Source organism: Canis lupus, chromosome 16 (assembly GCF_003254725.2).
Source record: "Canis lupus dingo isolate Sandy chromosome 16, ASM325472v2, whole genome shotgun sequence".
NCBI lineage: Eukaryota > Metazoa > Chordata > Mammalia > Carnivora > Canidae > Canis > Canis lupus.
The window spans coordinates 40484040-40505508 of record NC_064258.1 but is presented as its reverse complement, the minus strand read 5'-3'; the positions used below and the strand labels follow the sequence as shown (position 1 = coordinate 40505508).

General features: G+C 36.4%; 1 protein-coding gene across 2 annotated transcripts in view; it reads left to right on the top strand.

Annotated features, from left to right (window-relative positions):
* Positions 1-21469, top strand: part of MSR1 (macrophage scavenger receptor 1) — a 78596-nt gene that overhangs the window by 31598 nt on the left and 25529 nt on the right. Inside the window, exons 6-9 of one of the 2 annotated variants that reach the window (XM_035699956.2) lie at positions 1723-1803; positions 7491-7580; positions 15726-15779; positions 17975-18745. In XM_035699956.2, the coding sequence (XP_035555849.1) occupies positions 1723-1803; positions 7491-7580; positions 15726-15779; positions 17975-18018 (269 nt within the window). In that variant the 3' untranslated portion in view covers positions 18019-18745. Of the gene's footprint in view, positions 1-1722; positions 1804-7490; positions 7581-15725; positions 15780-17974; positions 18746-21469 lie in introns of those variants that run through there. The other variant, XM_035699955.2, reaches the window with a different exon arrangement.

Genomic DNA, 21469 nt, shown 5'->3' with positions numbered 1-21469 from the left:
GAATATAGTTTTTCATGAAATAATCTTTATCTACTCATGTTGCCCTCTCTTCACATTCTTCAGGTATTTTATTTCCCCACCTGATTAAAATTTGCAAGCAAGTGCTCTGCAACTAGTGGTACTAAATATACTTGTGTATCATCCTTGGGCCATGTATTCAGTCGAACCATGGCGATTGAAAATAACCGTTTTAGAGCACCTGGGTGGCTCAGTGGTTGAGTATCTGCCTTCGGCTCAGGTCATGATCCAGAGGTCCTGGGATCGAGTCCTGCATCAGGCTCCCTGCAGGGAGCCTGCTTCTCCCTCTGCCTGTATTTCTGCCTCTCTCTGTATCTCTCATGAATAAATAAAATCTTTAAAAAAGGAAAATACTTGTTTTAAAACATTGCTATTTATTATTCTGTGGTATATCCAACCTTGTGTTTTCCTCTTGGCATTGAAAAGAAAATTGCTAAGTGTTCTGCTTTAAGTGAAGGTATTAATACTTGTCCTGTGCAGTCTGTGTAGAAAGGGAATACTAGCAGGGTTACCTTTGAGTTCCAAAGTGCCGTCTTTTCTAAAGAAGTGATCACTGGATATCCATTTTGCTGGGCACAGAAAATTCAAATGACTAAATCGGTATTGATTAAATTCAGTACTCAGGGAACACTTGGGAAATTGTGAGGCCAGGTAGTCAGAATTTTCCCAACAACCTCTCCAACTGATTTTATAATATCTATATCTATTTAGGGATACTACTTAATACAACAAATTACTACAACTCTAGTTGAACAGTGCAGAGGTTGGGGCGCTGACTCCATGTGCCCTTGAAAAGGGGTATTTAACTTCTGATTCCTCCAGCACCTTACGACTAATAGCCTACTGTTGACCAGAAGCCTTAACAGAAAGTCAATTCACACATATTTTGTATGCTATATGTCTGATATGCCATATTCTTAAACAAAGCCAGCAAAAAAGAAATGTCATTAAGAAAATCATAAGCAAGAGAAAATGCATTTGCAGTACTGTATTTGTCGAAAAAAATCTGTGTATCAGAGGACCCACCATCCAAACCCATGTTGTTCAAGAGTCAACTATATTTTACTTGAAAAGCATTCTTTTACTCATTTCCACCTCCCTACCTTTCCCCAAGTCTCTCCCTCTTACTTAGAATTCTCTTTCATCTCATTCTATCCATTCTTCAAATTATCTTTCAAATCCTACTGTCTCAGAGGCTTTTTAACCATCCTGCTGATCTGGATCTCTGAGAAGTGTCTGAAGTTGTCATTTTTAACAGTATGGTTTTTGTGGTCTACTGTATGTGGATCACATATGATTTATACATACATGATTGCACATTTTCCACACAGCATCTAAGTAAATATTGTGAAATCTCCACTTAGTATGCACATAACACTAAGGTGAGCTTATGCCATCATTGACTCAGTGTCGTTTCTCTGCTCCTGGGTTCTAAGAACCTAAAAAAGTGCTAGGCACACATAAATATGTAATACATAATTAGTTTGTCGATTCTAAGGCTATCTCACCCTTATCGGTTTAGGGCACTGCACTCCTTTATAGAAGGGCATGCCTCCATTCAGGAAGGTAATTCTTAACTCATTCTATGTTATTGCACAATAAATAGAAGACTGAATTTATTTAAAGAACTGTCTTGAAACATGGCATATTTATTTTACCTATGCTTTAAAACTGTAATCGGTAATTGTCATTTATTTTTTAAAGGTCCTCCCGGACCCCCAGGTGAAAAAGGAGATAGAGGACCCACTGGAGAAAGTGGTCCACGAGGCGTGCCAGGTGCAATAGGTATGGCAATAGTAACGACTTAATCATATCCTTGAGGGCCAGATAATATTCATCCATGTATGTGTGTAGGGGGAAATTGCTATTCGATTCATCTCCTGTGGAGTGTATGTGTGTGTCTGTATTGTGTGTGTTAAAGGGGATATTAAGTGTTTTCCAGCAGCCTCATCACTATAAGGTACCAAATGTAACTGACTTTTGCTTTTCGAAGAAAGTTAAATGCTTTAGCCAAAACCACAGGGGTTTTTTCATATGTCTGAGGAGTGCTAATTCTATCTATGTTATCAATCGCACACAGTATATGGCAGACCTAGCTTTAGGTCACATGAGAATGAGAATGTGAAAATCATCTTCACAATGACTATATTTGCCTATCATACACACACGCACACACACACACACACACACGTCAAAGGAAATTGGATTAAATTCCTTATATACTCCTTAACTGGAATATATCTGCTTAAAACCAAGAAATTTAAATCTAAATATTGACTAGAATACAGATGACTTTTACCTTTACTGTCAGCTACTCTCTGTATCTTACTTAGAGCAAAATTGTTTTAAATTATTTTCCTCAGTTGATGTTGTAATCTTGAAAGCAATATTTTGAGAGAAGATAATAGAAGACAGAAAAGGAGAAAGAGCGTGAACTTTCCTTGCTCTCACAAAAATAGAGGAGACAGTAGCAACAGCATGATTGTCATGTTATTCTTGGCTACAAATCAAATACCCACATACCCTTTGAAAGTGTGGAGTATACTGCATGGCTTAATTATAACTAGAATGGTTTGTACTGCCAAAAACATGTCTAAATACCATGTACTTCATCCTATTATTCTGTCTTTTGGTTATATAAAATGTTCTTCCTTCTAATCAATATATTGACTAGCCCAGGTTCCATCAGAAAAATAGTGTTTAAAAATGAAAGGTGAATTTGACACGTCTCTGACCTTGACAACATTATGCTTAAAAAGCCAATGCATAGTTCATATTAAAATTTTTTAAAATATTTTATTTATTTATTCATGAAAGACACAGAAATTGAGAGAGAGGCAGAGACACAGGCAGAGGGAGAAGCAGGCTCCATGCAGGGAGCCTGACGTGGGACTCGATCCCGGGGCCTCCTGAATCACGCCCTGGGCTGCAGGTGGCGCCAAACCACTGCCCACTGGGGCTGCCCATATTAAAATGTTTTTAAGTTTACTTGACATATATCTATATATCTATTTATATTATATATATAAGATATATATAACTTTACATATCATATTTTATAAAATTACATATAATTTTATAACTTGTGTGTGTGTATTAGTATATCAGGTGGGTTGTTGCTATGCCTTTGAAAATACTGCTGAATAAGATTCTTTATTCAGAAAAGTCTTTCTACTTGTCTAGCACTCAGGAGATCTTCACAATGGAGCATTCATGTCATAGCAGGGGAAGTAACCAGTGTTCTATCAGCTGTCAGAGGTCTTTCAGCGCCTCCATTACAAACCACAATTGTCAAAGCTTTCTAACTCAACCGTGTAAGTTCAGTCCAGGCTACAACTTGCTGTACAAACCTTCATCTTGGGAGCATCTTTTGCAGCTGTTTCTGAATTACGGATGTGTGAAATAGAAAGAGGGATTTAAAAATTTCAGCTTTTGTTAACACCCTAAACAGATACCGTTGCAAAGCTGCTTTGATTCTTTGAGTGAGAGTTTAGTCTGTTGCTGTTGGTGATACTCATTTACAGAAATAGGCATTATGCAGTTTCTCATATAAGAGAGTGAGATTTCATTGTTGGGGAATAAATTGACTCCTTTAGATTATTAAGTTTCCATTAGGTTTGGGGCACTGCAACAGAAGTATTCAGGTTACCAGGCATCTCTCCTCATAGATTCTTCCCTATTTAATAACTGCATTCTGTTTTCTTTTCTGCCAGATTGCCTAAATAAGTACTGGAATCAGGAAATAAAGAGTATTTGATGGGCAGTCATGATATTTCTACTTCCTGATTACAGTGAGTTCATTCAAACCCCACCTGTACATCCAGTTAAGCTCATTAAACGCAGCTTGACCAACTCAAAGTCCCCTAGATTGACAACCATGATATAAACATGAGAAGCTTAAAAGATTACTCTAGTGGTCCTCCTAAATGATGAACACATTAAATATACTACAATAGTTACTCAGGTACTGAGCTAGACATTACGTTAAAACTTGCTTTATCTCAAAATAACAACAGAAATTTATTTCAGAGTGGCAGTTCCTTGGAAGCAGGCTAGGGAGAATGACCTACTGACTTTTCCTCACCAACACATTTATTAAGCACCTTTCTTGTGCCTGCTGCTCTACAAGGTCTTGTGGATCCCAAACCCAGTCAGAAGTAGAGAATTTCTGCCTTCTCAACACTCTCAGTATGATAAGTAATTCTGTAGGTGATGAATGTTATGGTCGAGGATTCCTGATCTCATCTGTGATCCTTTGGGGGCCACTTTCTGGGTTATTTCCTCAGGAGAGCATGCTTTAAAGAAAAGATGTTTTATTTGATCCTAAGGTTTCCTTTTTGTAGACCATCTGTCTGCTGGGCTGTTTCTATCTACTGGGATCAATAACAGGGTAGCCTGACCTGGAGGCATGGGAAGATGCCTCAAAAGGGAACCATTTACAGTTTTAATCATCATCCAGTGCCATTTACTTTTCTTACATGGCTTGAATTTTCCACCATAGGATTCATGCTTCTGAAGAAGAAAATAAAGTCCATCCTAACTGTGGTTACTGAAGGACAAGAACTATATTTCATTAATCTATATCTACTCTTGTCTTTATCCCACCTCTACCCCTTCTCCCAGTCTGTGGCCCAGAAAGACCTCTCCTCTAGCCTTCAACAAGGATCGTGCTCCCTAAATATACATGAGTAAGGAATATTGCTGGCTGCAGACTCTTGCTCTGAGAGTTGAAAGCAGGTTTCTTCAGGAGGTACACATTGTGCCAAGGGATCCAAAAATGTCTGCAACCTACATACATATCATTAAATAAAATTATATTTAGCAGCCTTGACAAAAAGCTGGTAAAAACAATGATTGTATCATGTAGGAGAAGGAGAATAATTAAAGGAGGAGAATAAAAGAAGAGGAGCAAATCACTTATCATGAGGCAGGCACTTTTCCAAGTGTTTTATGCTTATTAACTCTCTTAACTGTCACATCCAACTTACGATGTAGGGATGAACAATTCACTATTTTAGAGAAGCACAGGGAAGTTAAATGACTTGCCCGAGATCAATCAGCAGCTAGTCAGTGACAGAACAAGTATTTGAACCCAAGCGGCATGATTGCAGAGTCCATGCTCTTCATCAATCTCCCAGACCACAGAAAGAAGCCTGATTAGAGAGCTGGAAACCCTGGATTTGAGAATAATTATCAGACCAACTTTACATACATAGTAGAATCTCTCTACTATATTATATACATAATTCTGTTCCTGCCTCTACAAAATGACAGATGATGTGTCAGGTTCCTTGAAACACCAGCATTCCAGGACTGGGCTTCTGAATACTTAGGTTGCCTCTGGGTTGGCAGCAGGTGCCAGACTCCTTCCCCTTGCCACAGATTATTGTAGAAAATTAGCTAATTGTCACTGGAAAGTTTCTGAGAATCTGATCTCTAGGAATAAAGTTCAGTCGTGGTACTTATGTTTAGGGGTCATATTTTCAAACATCATCGAACAGGTCACACAACTCTATAGGTCATACAGAGTCTGCCTAAACATCTCCCATAATAGAGGTCTAGTGATAAAGTGATTTCTATCAAAGTATCACATGTACTTCATTTATAGATTCATTTGTTTGCCCATTGGCAATGTGACATAATTCCTAATTGAACAGCTGTATCCTGAGTATCACTGCAATGTACTTAGTAAGCCAACTTTGGAGAGGATCCTCCTGATTCCCCCCTCTCTAAAGCAAGGCATCTTCTATTGTATTTCTCCCTTTTTTCTAAAATTATAATCTCCAAAATTACCTTCTTTCTTTATTTGTTAACTTTCTTGCAGTGTGTCTCCACACACTGTTTTTTTGTGTGTTTTTGTTGATTTAGTGGAGAAATGGTAAAAATTGGAGTCACCAATGAGAAGCATTCTATACAGAGTGGGGAATGTTCTAAGATTTAAAAAATAATAATAAGAGAATTTAGAGTCAATGTTTTTATATGTAAATTTGAGTGAAGATCTTAATGAGTACAGATATCTGCCTATTTTGCTTGGATAATGAAGAAAGATGTAAGTGTTAATCAATCAGCCTGTCTTCAGAAGTGATATTAGTTCTCTCTTAGACTGTATGCTATGAAGTTTAGCTAATAGATATTACAAAGTAGAGTGTGTGAGAGTGTGTGTGTGTATTCAATATATGAATCTATTTATGGATGATATATGGAAATATTGTAATACACATATATATACATGTACATTTATATTTTTAAAACATATATATGATATATAAATATGTGCAAAGTAATATATATTGAGTAATTCAATTGAGATGGGTAACTACTAATATTTCTAAACATAATTTATCATTTTATTGCTTTGGATCTCTGCTTAATATCTGTTGGAATCAAAGTTTAGACTGGGCTGAATAATATTTCTTAACTATTTAGAATATACTTAAAGTTAACATTTTTTAGAGAACAATTAGCCCAATTTTAGGTGTCTATATGAATACACCTCAAGAAAAGTTTTTTTCTCTTTTTACTCAATTAATATGTATAAGTCCCACCTCCTGGAACTTGTAAACTAATGACAACATATTAAAGATTGATATGGGAAAAAGATGTATAATTTTTAAATTTTTCTTAATGTACTTCCCAAAGAATTAACTGAAAATTGAATTAATGGGATCTCTGTGAACTGATAATAACATCTAAAATGAGATTTTTACAATAGTTTATTCCAAACTTCTGGTTTCCAGGATGGAATATTTTATTCCACAGGAAAATAACACTTTTATATGCAGTTTTCATGATCACCATAGTAATGAAGGGAGGGGAGAATGAGCTTTCATTTAAGCACATAAAACCTGGGTTTGTATTTATATAATATGTACCTATAAATGAATCCTTATATACTATACACATGCACACATGTATATATATGGTTTTATTATTGTTTGGGATCATCATAGAATTCATAAAATCAAGTGCATGAGAAAAAGATTAATATATTCCAGAATTAGGACCTGAGTTTTTAAATATATATATATAATAAAATATATAAATAATATAAATTTTTTTTTCTCAGTGCTTGAATTGTGCTTTTTTGGGAACAAATCTGAAGAATTCAGTTTCTACTTTGTATATTTCAAAGTTAACCTTTTCAGCTATAGCAAAATTCTGCCATTTGAGGATTCCCAACTGGATTGCATAAGCCTTGTAGTTAAAACTCCAAGATTTTTTTTCTTATATGTTTTTATTTACAATAGCAGTATGTTTATTTATTTAATATTTACATTGTACTAAATGCACTAAATGTTTCTGCCAATTACTTGTATTATTTATTAATGGCACACATGAACTTTTGGGAGTATTATCCCTTCATTTGGAGGTTTGCCTATTGAGTATTCAAAACTAAATTGTTTCATTATACTCACAAATCTATATGAAAAATAAATTATTATTGCTGTGTTTTTTCTTCATTAATCACATAGGTCCTCCAGGTCTTAAAGGTGATCGGGGAGCAATTGGCTTTCCTGGAGCTCGAGGATTCCCAGGGCCAGTGGGGAAGACTGGGAGGACAGGTATTGTGATAGTGTATATTTTATTTGTAGAATTTGTAAAATAAACACCAGAGCATACTTTTCTTCCCCAAATTCTTGTATACCAAAAGCAATAGCCATCCTAGTATGAACAGTAGACTTACATGCAGTTTATTTTGTGATCTAAAGCATTTTGAAACTGATTTCTCTCTACCTGAGGAAAGTTTCTATGTCCCAAAGGAAAATAGTCTTTAAAAGAAAAAAGAACAACAGAGGATTTATAAACTCTACCCAACCATAAATCACATAAAGAATGGTGTCTATCTTAGACCGAAGAGAATGGGAAGACTGGCAAAGAAAAACAAACTAGTTTAAATACCCTGGTAACCAAAGCTGGCCAAACCCTGGAAAGTTACAGTTAATAATCAACAGATAGGTCAGAAATCCTATTTTGTGCAAGATAAACTGACTGCTGTTAGTTCTTAATAAACTAAATTGTTCAGGCTCTTTAAAATTTATATATGCGACATTTTTCTTCTCCTTATGGCAGTAGCCAGAGCTTCGATTGTGAAGTTTACACAGAAATTTTAAAAGAAGGCAGTCTTATTGTTTCCTAATTTCAAAGTAAATGATGACTAGGAGAATAGGATCTTTATCATTGAGGTGCTTTTTTAAAATAGATTTTGTTTTTTAAGGGAAGTTTTAGGTTTATAGAAAAATTGCATAGAAAATAGAGAGAGTTCCCATAAACCCACATCCAGTTTCTGTGTTGTTAACATGTTAACACTAACATGGTGTATTTGTAACAATTGATGAACCAATATGGATACATTATTAGTAATTTAAGTCCACTTCTTATATTAGAGTTTATATTGAGTGTTATACATTTTGTGGCTTCTGACAATTATACAAGGACATGTATCTACTGGTAGAGCAACATGTGGGGTAGTTTCACTTTCCTAAAGATCCCCGGTGGCCTACCTACTCATCACCACCACACTCCTTCTCTACTGATGGCTGTAGTTTTGCCTTTTCCAGATAGAATATCATACAGTTGAAATCATACCATGTGTAGTCATTTCAGATTGGCTTATTCCTTTTAGCAATATGCATTTAAGCTTCTCCATATCTTTTTTGTGGCCTGATAGCTCATTTAGTTTAAATGCTTGGTATAGTCTAATGTATGGATGTACCACAGTGTGTTTATCCACTCACCTATTTGAAAGACATCTTGGTACTTCCACGTTTTGGCAGTCATGAATAAAGCTACTGATGTGAGTTTACCTAGAAGTTTGATTTCCGGGCCTCATGGTAAACCTGTGTTTATTTTGTAAGAAACCACCAGACTGTCTTCCAAAGTGTCTGTACCGTTTTGCGTTCCCATCAGCAGTGAATGAGAGTTCCCGTCATTCCACATCCTCACTGGCCTTTGGTGTTACTAATGTTTTGGTTTTTAGCAATTTTAATAGCTGTGTTGAGGTATTTTTGATAGTATCAGTGTTCACGGACTGTGTCGTGGCGATTAGGCTTGGAGAAAAATCAGCTAGCCACAAATAAGCAAGCTACAATCAGACTCAATTACCTGAACTGAATGGTATATTTATATGCCATCTCTAAAACCATCTCTAAAACTGTCTAGCTTTAATCAGGCCTTTTTGGCAAAATGGGAAGTAGTGTTCATTTGTTAATTTGTTTGAAATTATCTACATCCTTCAGGAATTGCTGAATTTTCTAAATGGGCAATTTGTGTGTGATAGATGAATATATTTAAAAACCCTGAATTTGACAAAATTGCAAAGCTACTTATAGTTTCCAAGATAATTCGAAATAATTCCGTGAAGTGAGAAAACATATTTTATCTGTATTCTAAGTTTAAAGCTAAAATGGTGTATTAATCTACTATCTCTCTCAACTAGGTAATCATTTATTATCTCTGGCAAATCATGGTAAAATTTTGTTCGGGACTCTTCCTGTTGTAACTTTCTACTTACATTCAATCATAAGGGGTAACTTCATAAATGAATATCACCATGCACTCTGAGTAAATTAGAATCACTACTCTTTGTCTTTCTGGAAAGTCTACATAAGAAGGGGAAACACAGCAAAAATTTTAAGAATGCTAAGAAGACCTTACTCTTTCTCACAACCATCTATCTCTCTGTTATGTATAACCCTCCCACATGGACAGTGATGACATTAAGAATAAACCACAAAAGAGACATGTAACTAGCACAACTTAGCTGATTTAATAAGAAGTAACTTACCTTTTTTTTTTTTTTTAATTGAGCACCATGTTTTCTCATCCACTGTACTTGGAGCTGGGAATATAAGATGAGCCAGCTCCCCACTCTCGAGTTTTCTCCCAGAAATTTCTCACAATGACCTCTCTTCTAAAATTTAATCAACAAAATCATTCTGTAACATTTCTCTGCACTATTTAACCTTGGGTGGTTCATTTGAGAAAAGTAAACGTTTGTCAAGGTGATTTGAATTTGAATTTCATGTTGGCACATAGTTACTCCATGCTTGTTATTTACTTTACCCTCTTGGGAAGTACAAGGATAGCAGAATATAGTTGGTACTTTATAGAAATAGCATAGTAGATCCTACCTTCCTATCTTTTATACTCTCTATGCCTCAGTTTCCTTATCTAAAAATAGGACTATTAACAGGACCTGTATTTTAGAATTTCTGCAAAGTTCAAAAAATTAATAGATGCCTTAAAGCACTTCAAATAGTTCCTGTTACAAAACAAGCTCTATAGACATGTTAGTTAGTAGCTACTGCCTACACAAACTTTAGGATTTTTTCTACTATCAAACTCTTACAGTTCAACACCTGCCCTCCAGTCACAGTATCTGAGAGAACATTCATTGATTCATTCACCAAGCCAACACAATTTTATGAGGGTTCACTGTGTGCCCTACATAAATATAGCACAGTCCTTATGGAGCAGGGACAGGAAAATGCAAAAGCAATTAGCTGTAATGCAATGTGGTGAGTAATAAACATTCATGAGTTAGGACAAAATACTACGGAGCAGAAAGTAGAAATTGATTAATTCCGTACAGCAAGACAGTGTGTTACAGAAGAAATAGTGTCAGTGCTGACCTAAAAGATACATAATAGGTGGTATACCTGCAACTACTGTAATATTGTATGTCAACTATACTTCAATTAAAAAAAATACATACAATTTATTTAGGTCTGAGGTTCTCAAACTTGACCCATCATCAGAATCACTTGTAGGACCTGTTAAAACAGTGAACTGTGCTCTATCCCCAGAGTTTCTGATTCAGTAGTTTGGGGGCTGGGCTCCCTTGAAAATATTTAGTCCTCTCAAGTTTTTAGGTGATAGTGTTGATGCTGTTCCATGGACCACACTTTGAGAACCATATCTCTGGTAAAGAAAAGGAGTGGAGAGGGATCCCTGGGTGGCACAGCGGTTTGGTGCCTGCCTTTGGCCCAGGGCGCAATCCTGGAGACCCGGGATCGAACCCCACATCTGGCTCCCAGTGCATAGAGCCTGCTCCCGGTGCATGGAGCCTGCTTCTCCCTCTGCCTGTGTCTCTGCCTCTCTCTCTCTCTGTGACTATCATAAATAAATAAATAAAATTAAGTTTAAAAAAAAAGGAGTGGAGAAAGAGAACTCTAAAAACAAAAGCCAGGGCGAAGGTAAGAATTCCTTTGACAAAATATATCCTTAGGATATCACTGCCTTAGTTAAAAACTCAAATTTGGTAGAAATGTGAGCCATCAGTGCCTGGTACTACTTTAGTTATATGGTACATTAAAAAAATGAATAATAGAGTTTCTCCTCCAAAAGAGTCCAACAAAGGTAGTAGAATTAGAAATAAAATCCAATTATTGTCATATCCTATACCTGTCCATCTGAATAATATTCAATGCATCGACAGAATCCAAAGCAAATAGTTTAAGAAAGAGGACCCTATTTTCTCTTCTGCTCTGCTTTTCTTCCCCACCCTGCAACCTTCCTTCACATTTAATAAGTATTTATAATGTATACAAGGTGCATTGCTAGGTACTAGGAAATGAAAGATAAATAAGACTCACTCATTAACTGTCCTTAAGAGAAGGGGAAGACTTGGCATATCACAGATCTATAGGGTAGAGAAGTTATAACCTGACATATTTACTTCAAAGAGCTTTGAGGATTTAACTGAAATGTAACATTACATATCTTCAAAATCCCTAGAGGACTCTAGATATAACCTCACTGAGTGACTTAGATTTTCTAGCACGTAAGTAATGCGCTTTCCTCCAGTTAAACTCGTGGAACCCTTTCAAAGTCTGATTGTAAAGGTGAGTAATGGTCTTTCTTAGGACTTTCAAAAACCACAGACCATAAATGATTCATTTATTTATTTGACAAATAATTACTGAACATTTTCTCTGTGTCATTCATGGACATATTCATAGATCAGTGAATATATAGGCTTGGAGTTCAGATGAGAGGCCAGAGTTAGAAAGACAAAGTTGTAGCTATGATTACATAAATGTTTATTGGAATCATTGATTTTAATACTATTTTATGAGTAGACAGTGAGAAGAGAAGGGGCCTAGGATGAAGCCTTAGGTAATAAAGGTACAGGCTGAGCAGGAAGAGAAAGCAGTAGATTAAACAGAAGCAGCCAGAGTGAGGAAGAAAATCTGGGGAATGAGTTATGAAAAAGTCAAGGTGAGAGAGAGTTTTAAAAGTTGGTCAAGTAAGATGAACTCTACAGAACATTCTTTGCATTGTTGCTATAGGGATGTTGCCTTTATTGAGTAAGTTCAGTGGGATGAGTGGAAACCAGACTGGGGGATGCTCAGAGGTGAACTAGTGTTGAGGATTAAGCAAGGAGATAGAGCTAATTCTTGAGCAATCTGTCTCAAAGAAGAAAGAAGTCAGTTTCTTGTTTGTTGTGTTTTCTCATTTGTTTTGTTTTCTGAAAGAGATTTGAATACTATTTAAGTGCTGATGACAAGATAAGGTAGAGGAGTGCAGAGGAAAGAGGGAAGGTTAGTGAGAAGGTTGAAGGTGAAGACTTCAGAAAATAGGAAGCAATAGTAGAGTTAGGATAGATGATGGTCACACCTGAAATGGAAATAGCTGAACAGGTGGGCTAATTATGACACATCTGTAAAAATAACTAACCTAACGTCTACCTCATAGAAGGGGCACTAAAAATGCTGGAAATCATAATGATGTTATTGAAAACACCTCCCCTTGTATTTAAAGCTAGAATATCTATTTATTATATATTATTTACTTCTTATTTTTCAGTGGCTTTCAGAAATTTATTTTTGATTGAAGAGTATCATATATGAAAGGAGATTAACTCCAGGTTTTGACAGAGTTAATCAAAGTTTTAACATGGGCTCCATGTTAACCAAAGGTTTCACTCTCTAAAGGAGAGATACACTTCTGTTGTCTAGCAAAGAGGTTTTTGGTGTGTTCACCTGTGAGAAAAAATTTCTGAGTGTCCTCTTGTGAGGAGATCTCTGAATCATGGTAGAGTGACATAAAACATTTATATTTATTTATAAGATGAAAAGTTTCATTTTGTTATTTTTTTTAAAAAAGAGTAGTATAGGATAAAAAGCCAAAATTTTTTTAAAAAACTGATTTTTTTATTTATCATAGGATCCTAGAGCTATCAGGATTTAAGTCGGTCATTCACTCAGTGCCCTGGCTTGAGCAAGCATTTCTATTCCTAAACTACCCAAAACCAATTGTGATATAAAAAGACTCCCAAGAACAATGTACAGCCTCTTCCTTTTTACTAAATAATGCTAAAATGATCAAATTAAGCTTGTTGTTTATTATATTATCTTCTCTGAAAAGAATTGGAACTGATCATTACACCCTTTTGAATCCACCCTCCCAATTTTTGTTTAATATTTTTAGGCTTTTCCTCTTGGGGAATCCGAAACTTAGATACTATATCTAAAAAAAATAGGAAAGGTTTTGTGTATTTTTTATAAATTAATGATTTTTTTTGCCAATTTCACATTACCTGAAATGACTATACCACAATTAAAAAGTGACTATAATGATGTACAGTGTAATCATATATGCAAAGCGATTAGAGGCATTCTCTTCATCATACTCTGATAAGGAATGGCTGGCATTTCAGGAAATCTTCACACTAAAATTTTAATTGGAAACAATTTATGCTTTTTAAAAGTGCTCAATTTCAATTCTCATGTTACTTTCAGTATAATTTTATATTTTTAAATCTGGTGAATTGGGGATCAAAAAATCTTTAAATGATGAATAAGAACAAATGTTCAAAAACAAAGACAGATGAAGACAAAGTAAGCTAAATTAGGGAAAGAACAAAAAATAAAATGTAAATAAAGATTAAAATTTTAAAGTAAAATTTAAAATAATTGTGCCATAAAAAGTCAACAGAGATGAAAAAACCCTCTCTCATGCACTGAGAATGAAACCAGAGTGAGACAGACCATTCTAGCTAAGCTTTGGGAATCATAAAACAATAAGAGTATATTCACCCCTTTATGGGCAAGATGCTTTATAAACATTGATGCTAATTTTCAAGGTAGTGCAATGAAGGTGTTATTTTTTCATTTGTTAAAAAAAATACACTTTTAGTTCAGAAAAGTTTGAAAACTTGTTTTGAGCCACATACCTGGTAAGTAGCAGAGCAAAATAATTCAAATAATTTTTAAAATGCTCTTTTTATTCTATTACAAAGCCATGGGTTTTAAACTATGTCCTCGGATGCAAAGACTGAGGGTCTTGATTTTGTTGGGGGAAATCAAAAACTTAGCAAAGATTCTGACTTAGTACTAGGATCAGCCCTGCATTTGTGCCAAGAAGGTGATTACTTACAGATAAATACTTGAGAAACATTGGAAGAAGAATCAATAAGCAAGAATAGCCCTACTCAGAGGAGATGCAATTGTTACCATTAAAATCTCTTGTTGGAAAAAGTAAAATCTCTTTTTAGTACTAAAAGATAATCTTGTGGATATACCTTTGAAAGTGGAGTTGTGGGTGAATAGTCACCATTAGCAAAGACCCAGGATTTAACAATGTTTTTGACACCTATTTGAAGTCCTGACCCTCATATAAAAGGATAGCCTTTGTACCACACCCTTATGTAAATAGATGAGGTTTCTCAAAGCCAAAGAACATAGCCTATAGGCTTAGATGCCCTTCAGACCCTCCTAGCTTCCCCCCAGGATGAAGTCAGCAGGATTTTAGCAGTTCTCAGAAATTCATTCACAGCCCGTCTTTGGGATTCTTTCCTCTAAAGAAATGGAAAACCAAGGATGCCTGGGTGGCTCATTGGTTGAACATATGCCTTTAGCTTGTGCTGTGATCCCAGAGTCCTGGGATCCAGTTCAGCATCAGGCTCCCCATGGAGAGGATGCTTCTCCATCTGCCTGTGTCCCTGCCTCTCTCACTGTGTCTCTCATGAAAAAAATAAATAAATAAATAAAATCTTAAAAAAAAAAAAAGGAAAACGAGATAATGTGTAATGGGAAATACAGAATCAGGGTTTAAGATGAGATGAAGGACTCAAAGCTTCCTGGAAGAGGAAGAAAATCGAACTTAAAAGAAGAGGGCAAACAAGATGGCTAAGCACAAAAAGTGCTGTACATCGGTTTTGCCTGCTTTAGGAAAATGGGACACAATGGAAAAGTGTCCTTTTAAATAATTTGCTAATGTATGTAAGGGACCTACCCAGAATAATGACAGGCTTCTTCTTTTTTTTTTAAATTTTTATTTATTTATTCATGAGAGACACAGAGAGAGAGAGTCAGAGACACAGGCAGAGGGAGAAGAGAAGCAGGCTCCATGCAGGGAGCTCGACGTGGGACTCGATCCCGGGTCTCCAGGATCACACCCTGGGCTGAGGGCAGCGCTAAACCACTGAGCCACCCGGGCTGCCCCTAAATAAAATAAGTTTAAAAAAATTTTTAAATGTGAAAATAAAGTAAGAGCCATTATTATCAGCATCAACATCACTGCATTTGAATATCTGTCAGTTGTGCTAAACTGATTTTCCAGATTACCTTGTGATGCTCTTCTTATTTAAAGCAATTAATCTCTGTGTCCACTTACAGGAATTAATTTTTAAATGATTAAATGGCCCTAAATAACAACAACAACAACAACAACAAAAAATGTTGCTTTTTTTGTTTATTTCCAAGGAAATCCTGGACCAAAAGGCCAGAAGGGGGACAAAGGGAGTGGAAGCATGCTAAGTAAGTTGACGGTTCATTGTTTTTCTGTGTGCCTTGTCATAAACAAGCCTTTGATCATAGTGGTCTAGGCTCGATGCAAATGTTGGGAATTTAGGCATTGATCCACAGAGTTTCTGTGGATGTCCGCCACAGTTTTCTCCAAATAAAGCATGCTAATTGGAGTAAAACAAATAGATTAAATTATACAACTCTGAGTCTCATTACCCATTTGTATTTTGTTTTCATGACGAGCACAGTTTTCTAAAAATTCCACAAAGGAAATTGTTCCGTTTTCAAGCCATTTTCAATCTGCTGAAGGAAAATCGAGTTTATGAATAGAAACAATTACAGCCTCCTTACCTACTGTCTGAGCTAACTGAACAGCTCCACCTAGGAATTTAGATAACCTGAGAACCTTGGCAGACCAGGTTTCTGATGGCTGGGGTTTTTGTGTTTTGTTTTGTTTTGCTAAAAACTTGAAAGGTTGTGTTCTCTATCCTAGACCTTCAAAATTGCAACAGAATAGATTTCACACAGGGATCTCTGTTGATGGATTGCTGACCTCCTATATATTGGCCCCTAAAAACAAAATATTAGATGAGATGTCTGCAATATACGCTCTAAACCAGCTGTGTGTCTAGGCTAAGTCCACACAGATCAAGTAAAAGGATTATGAAAAGGAACTGAGGAATCCCCACACTGTGTTCCCAGTAGGAGTTGCATGTGAAGTGGAGGTGTGACTGTGGGAATAACCGCTGCTACACACACACAGTGCTCATAATCTCTACCCACCAGGGTCTGGTTTACACAGATTATGGCTAATCCTTTAATGTACCAAAAATCTAGCATTTTTCAGTCGTAGTTATTATTTAAAAAATATAGTACCAATTTCTCTGCCTTATAGCAAAAGTAATTATTTTAGCCTGTGCTCTGTATGGATACCACCCTTAGACAATTTAGGATCACCACCTTGAGTGCCAGCCATTAAAGTATAATGTAACTACATGATGTTTTTCACAATCATTGCATTGTTGATGGTGCTTACCCCTCAATTGAACAACATTGAGTATATTGTGTGTCTCCTCACAGCACTTTAGCGTGATTCCATGATTATCAGTGTTGTTACTACTATAGTAAGAGAATGGAAACATTAGTATATCTTTTCTCCTTTATGTCCATTTCTCCTTTAAAGTGATCACTTTTATCTGCTGTAATACTTTTTATCCCACCTAGTCTCCTTTGTCCTTGTCACTCCAATTATTTTCACTTGCTCCTTGTGTAACTCTTCCCTATCTTCCTGTTAATCTCTATCTTTATCTTTGGTGTGGTTTTATCTATTTTTCTCCTTTTCTTGAGACTTCCTCTGAGCTACTTAACCTTGACTCTGGGGGAACTTGGCAAGTAAAGAACGTCTCTGTTTTGCAGTGTGTAAACTGAACACCCACCCACCTGGTCTTCTGCTACCTGAGGTTATCAAATGTGTTGGACATTTTTTCTGATATGTTCAGAAATGTTTTCAGTTATATTTTCATGGCTGTTTTGAACTTTATGCTCACACTTTCTTTGTGAAAGCGATAATAGAGATATTTCTGTGTACACGTGTTTATGGCTTCCAGATTTCCCTCCATGCACCCCCTCATAGAGAGTACATAAAACTCCATAATGTTTCAAAAAGAGAGAAAGAATCATACACACAAACATCTATATAGTATGTTCTGCTTTTTCCTCATTTAAGTTAATATGTCAGTCACCTGCCCATGTTGGTACATGTGACTCTAGCTCTTTTCTCTTAATGACTATGCATTATTGCATTATATAACTATAACATAGTTACCATAATACATCATTCTATTCCTTAGTCATGAACATTTGATGATTTTTATTTGCCATGGTTTGGCTTTAATAAGAAATGCTACATTCGGCAGTTGCATACATGACCTTGTGGAACTATTTTTGTAATAGCGAATTTACTAAGAGTAGAATCAGTAGTTCAAAGGTGACATGGATTTTACAGTTTGATGGTTTCTTTTGAATGGCTCCAAAAAGGTTGGACCAATTTATTTTGCATGAAAGTGCCTGATTCCCCATATCTTCAATTAATTCTGATAAATAACAATTTATATTGAGTTATTTTAATATACATTTTTAATATTTTTCAGGCATGATTTAAATATAAAAGGAATAATCACTAATTTCCTCTTTTATATATGTGTTAGGACCGGTACAACACCCTGATCGTATTTGGGCAGGGCCCTTTTAAGATCAGGTGGGTTGGGCAAGACACCCTCTGCTACCATCTCATTAAAAGGCCCTTCACTTCTGGACAAGTCATCAGCACAACCGACTCCAAGATCCCTTGGTGGCTTCTCCAAATGACTTTGGTTCCTGTGTGGTATGCAGCTTCCACATGGCTTTTTCTTCTGGCCTACTGTGCTATTTGGGCCTCTGTTCCCACATTCATACCTCCCCCCACTCCAGTACCCCACCATCACCACCATCTCCTACCACCCTGAGCTGGGATGCCTCTCAGGTACTGATTAGGCTGCTCCTGCCATTTCTCAGAACCAGGCCGAGAGCCCTCTGCCACCCTATTCATCTAAAGTCTTACTGAACCCAATTTATTGGATTCTAGGAGACATCTCATGGATACTGATTATATATGGGTTCTTTACTTTCAAAAACAATACTCTCAACAAGTGATAGGGATGACATAAAAGAGAACATTTGTTCATTCACTCATTCATTCATTCATTCAGCATATATTCATTGCATACTTCCTGGAGCTGGACATAGGAGCTAGTAAGATAACTATTGCCTCTGACCTTACAGTGCTAATTGTCCCTGGAAGCCCTAGACATGTACATGGGCAATTATAAAATACAGCAGAACTATATTATGAGAGGAATAGGACTCTACAGTTGTTCAGAGAAGATCAAGATGATTAAATTCCTTAAAATATTAAAAATAAATTGATTTTGATTAGCTTAGTTTAACTTTCTTGCCTTCTTATTCTACAAATTATCCTTTTTTTTTTTTTTTTCAAGTTTATAAATGAAGTTAAGTGGAGCTTGGACAGTTCATTCAACACATTTAGACCAAAATACAGAACTTGTTTCCTTAAATACCTGGCTATTTCAAGCAAGAACATTTGTTCATGAAACAATAATGCTGAAATGTTTTATTCTGAAAAGCTTCTTGTATTTTATACTTTAAATACAATTATAGATCATAAAGATGATGAAATATTTCAGTAGAGCTGGAACGTTTTATGTAGGTGAAGAAAGGGATAAGAATGAGAAAAGGGAAAAGGTAAGAAAAGGAAGACTAAAAAAAAAAGGAATAAGGAATATGTAGAATAACAGATCATGTTTTGACACCTCTCATTTCATTCAAGGTTTAGTCCCAGTCTTCACAGTCTTAAGTTTCTAGTAAATTCTAAGTAGTGTGCCCATGTGTCTCTCAACCCTTCCGTTCCCTCTCCTATAAAATGGACATCATGACACCTATCTCCCAGGGTTGTTGTAAGGATCACATAAGATACTGTGTGTGGGAAAATGCTCTGTAAAACCATAAAGTGCTTTAAACACGTAAAGTATGCTTCACACTGGTCTCTCTGAACTGGAACTGCTGTTCCTTGCTGGTACCACGCAGACATGTAAAATCTGTAATCAGAATAGGAGTGAAAGCACAATGAAAATGTGAGAAGCCAAATAAATGTCACGGACAAAAAGAGAGATGCTAGAGAATAAGATAAGATTTTACATTAGATAGAGAAACACGAGTGTGACCAGATCACAAATCAATGAGTTTGAGCCAAGCAGAAGAGCATAAGTTATAAATAAAAGAAGTGACTAAACAGAGTGCATGCCAGAGGCCAGAAGCTGTCGACAGAGGTCAGAACAAAATGTCAACCTCATAAAACAAGAGTCCAGGCTCTGAAGGACGAAGCAGGAGCCCAAGACTGTGCTGATGAGAAAGCTTCAAGAAACGTTGAAACAAATTAGAGTTGTCAGTGGTTCTCTGGGTCTGCACCTTCATGACACCAAAGTCTCCGTGAAAAAGAAAAAAAAAAAAAAGAGGAGGTAGAGGAATCAGCTAGTCTTCAGATGGTCCTTAACATTAGAAAACTGACAACGTTGACCGGCCCATTATTGTAGACACATGGAGATGAGTGGGATCTCTTTGCCCGTGGTTTAATCAGATGTGACTTCCTACCCCACTCTGTGCTGGGGGACAGCTAGCACCTGGGGAACCTCTTCGTTACTAGCAGGCCTCGGTTGACATTGGCCACAGCATGACTCTGATCCTAGAGATTGTGGGAGACAATTCCAGGGGACTCTGTTCATACATTGTCTGACACCCTCAACTACAAATTAGGGAAGAAAGGCGTCGTTTCTCTCTTGAGACAAAAATAGATGCTGAATGCCCAGTTCACATGCACAAGTCTACCACTTTGAGTAATGCGCAGTGAAAAACAGGTCTATACCAAGCTCTCATGCTTGTCACAAGAGTTCCTCTGCTCTGTTCTCACCCAACTTGGAAGGGTAAGTGTTTCAAAATTCCTGTTATATGATGAAACACTTTGTGTGAGGCTCTGTCTTGAACATACCAATTAGCAATGTGTCATTGGTTAGTATTTTTTACTGTGCTTTGTTCATGCCTATAATTAGGATGTGGATTTAGAGTGTCTTATTTTGAAACTCATACGAGGATATGAAATATCAATTTGTCTTCCCATTGATTTCTACTGAGGACTCAGCACAATCTTAAGTGATTTCTGGTCTTTCTCAAAGCATTCCACTGACCAAAGTGAAACCTGTCCTCCAAACACTAAATAATTATAACAATGAACATTTAGAGAATATTGGGTGTTCACTGGGGCTTTGGATGCTTTATCTCATTTAATCCTCAGAAGTACCTTTGAGGTAGATACTATTATTATTCCCATTCTATAGATTGGAAATTGAAGCTTACTGCTGATAAATGTAAGAGCAGAAATTCAAAGCCAGACGTATCAATTTCCAAAGTCCCTGTTGGTAACTATGACTCCATTCAACACACCCACACGAGTCTTACATATTTTTATATGTAAATACCACAAATATGTGATGAAAGAAAGAAGGAAAAGAGAGAAAGGAATTTGTAATAAGCAATCTGGTTTTCTAGAATGGGCCTATAATTTAAAGATGCTAAGGAGAGGAAATCCTTACCATATGACTTCTGCTACTTCAAATTCCAAAAAATAGCGTTCTCAACTAATCTGCATCTTTTATGTTTTCACCTTCACATACTACTTCAGCTCTTGCCTCCAGTCTCTGCCCTAGATCTGTTATTCAGAAACATAGTCTCCTTGAAATATCTGCAAAACTTGGGAATCTCAACACCAAATTCCCTACAACAATGCAGCTAACTTGCTTGCACATGCAGTGTCTAAGAAATAGCTCCCATTGTGCCTTAACCTACAGACTCACCTCTTTCCTGGGGTGCTCCACTTACTCCCAGCAACCTTTCAGATGCTAATGGTAGGGAACTAGTTAAAGGAATCCAAATGTGAATTCTTTAGCAAAATGAAAAACACCTTTCTTCCTAATGAAGTTTTGTGTAATTCTGATTTCTCATTTCCTAGAAATGCTGAAAGGTAGATTCCTTTACCTGAACACAAATGTTTTTCTGTGCACAAGTGTTACCAAAACTCCACAAGTTTTAGCATA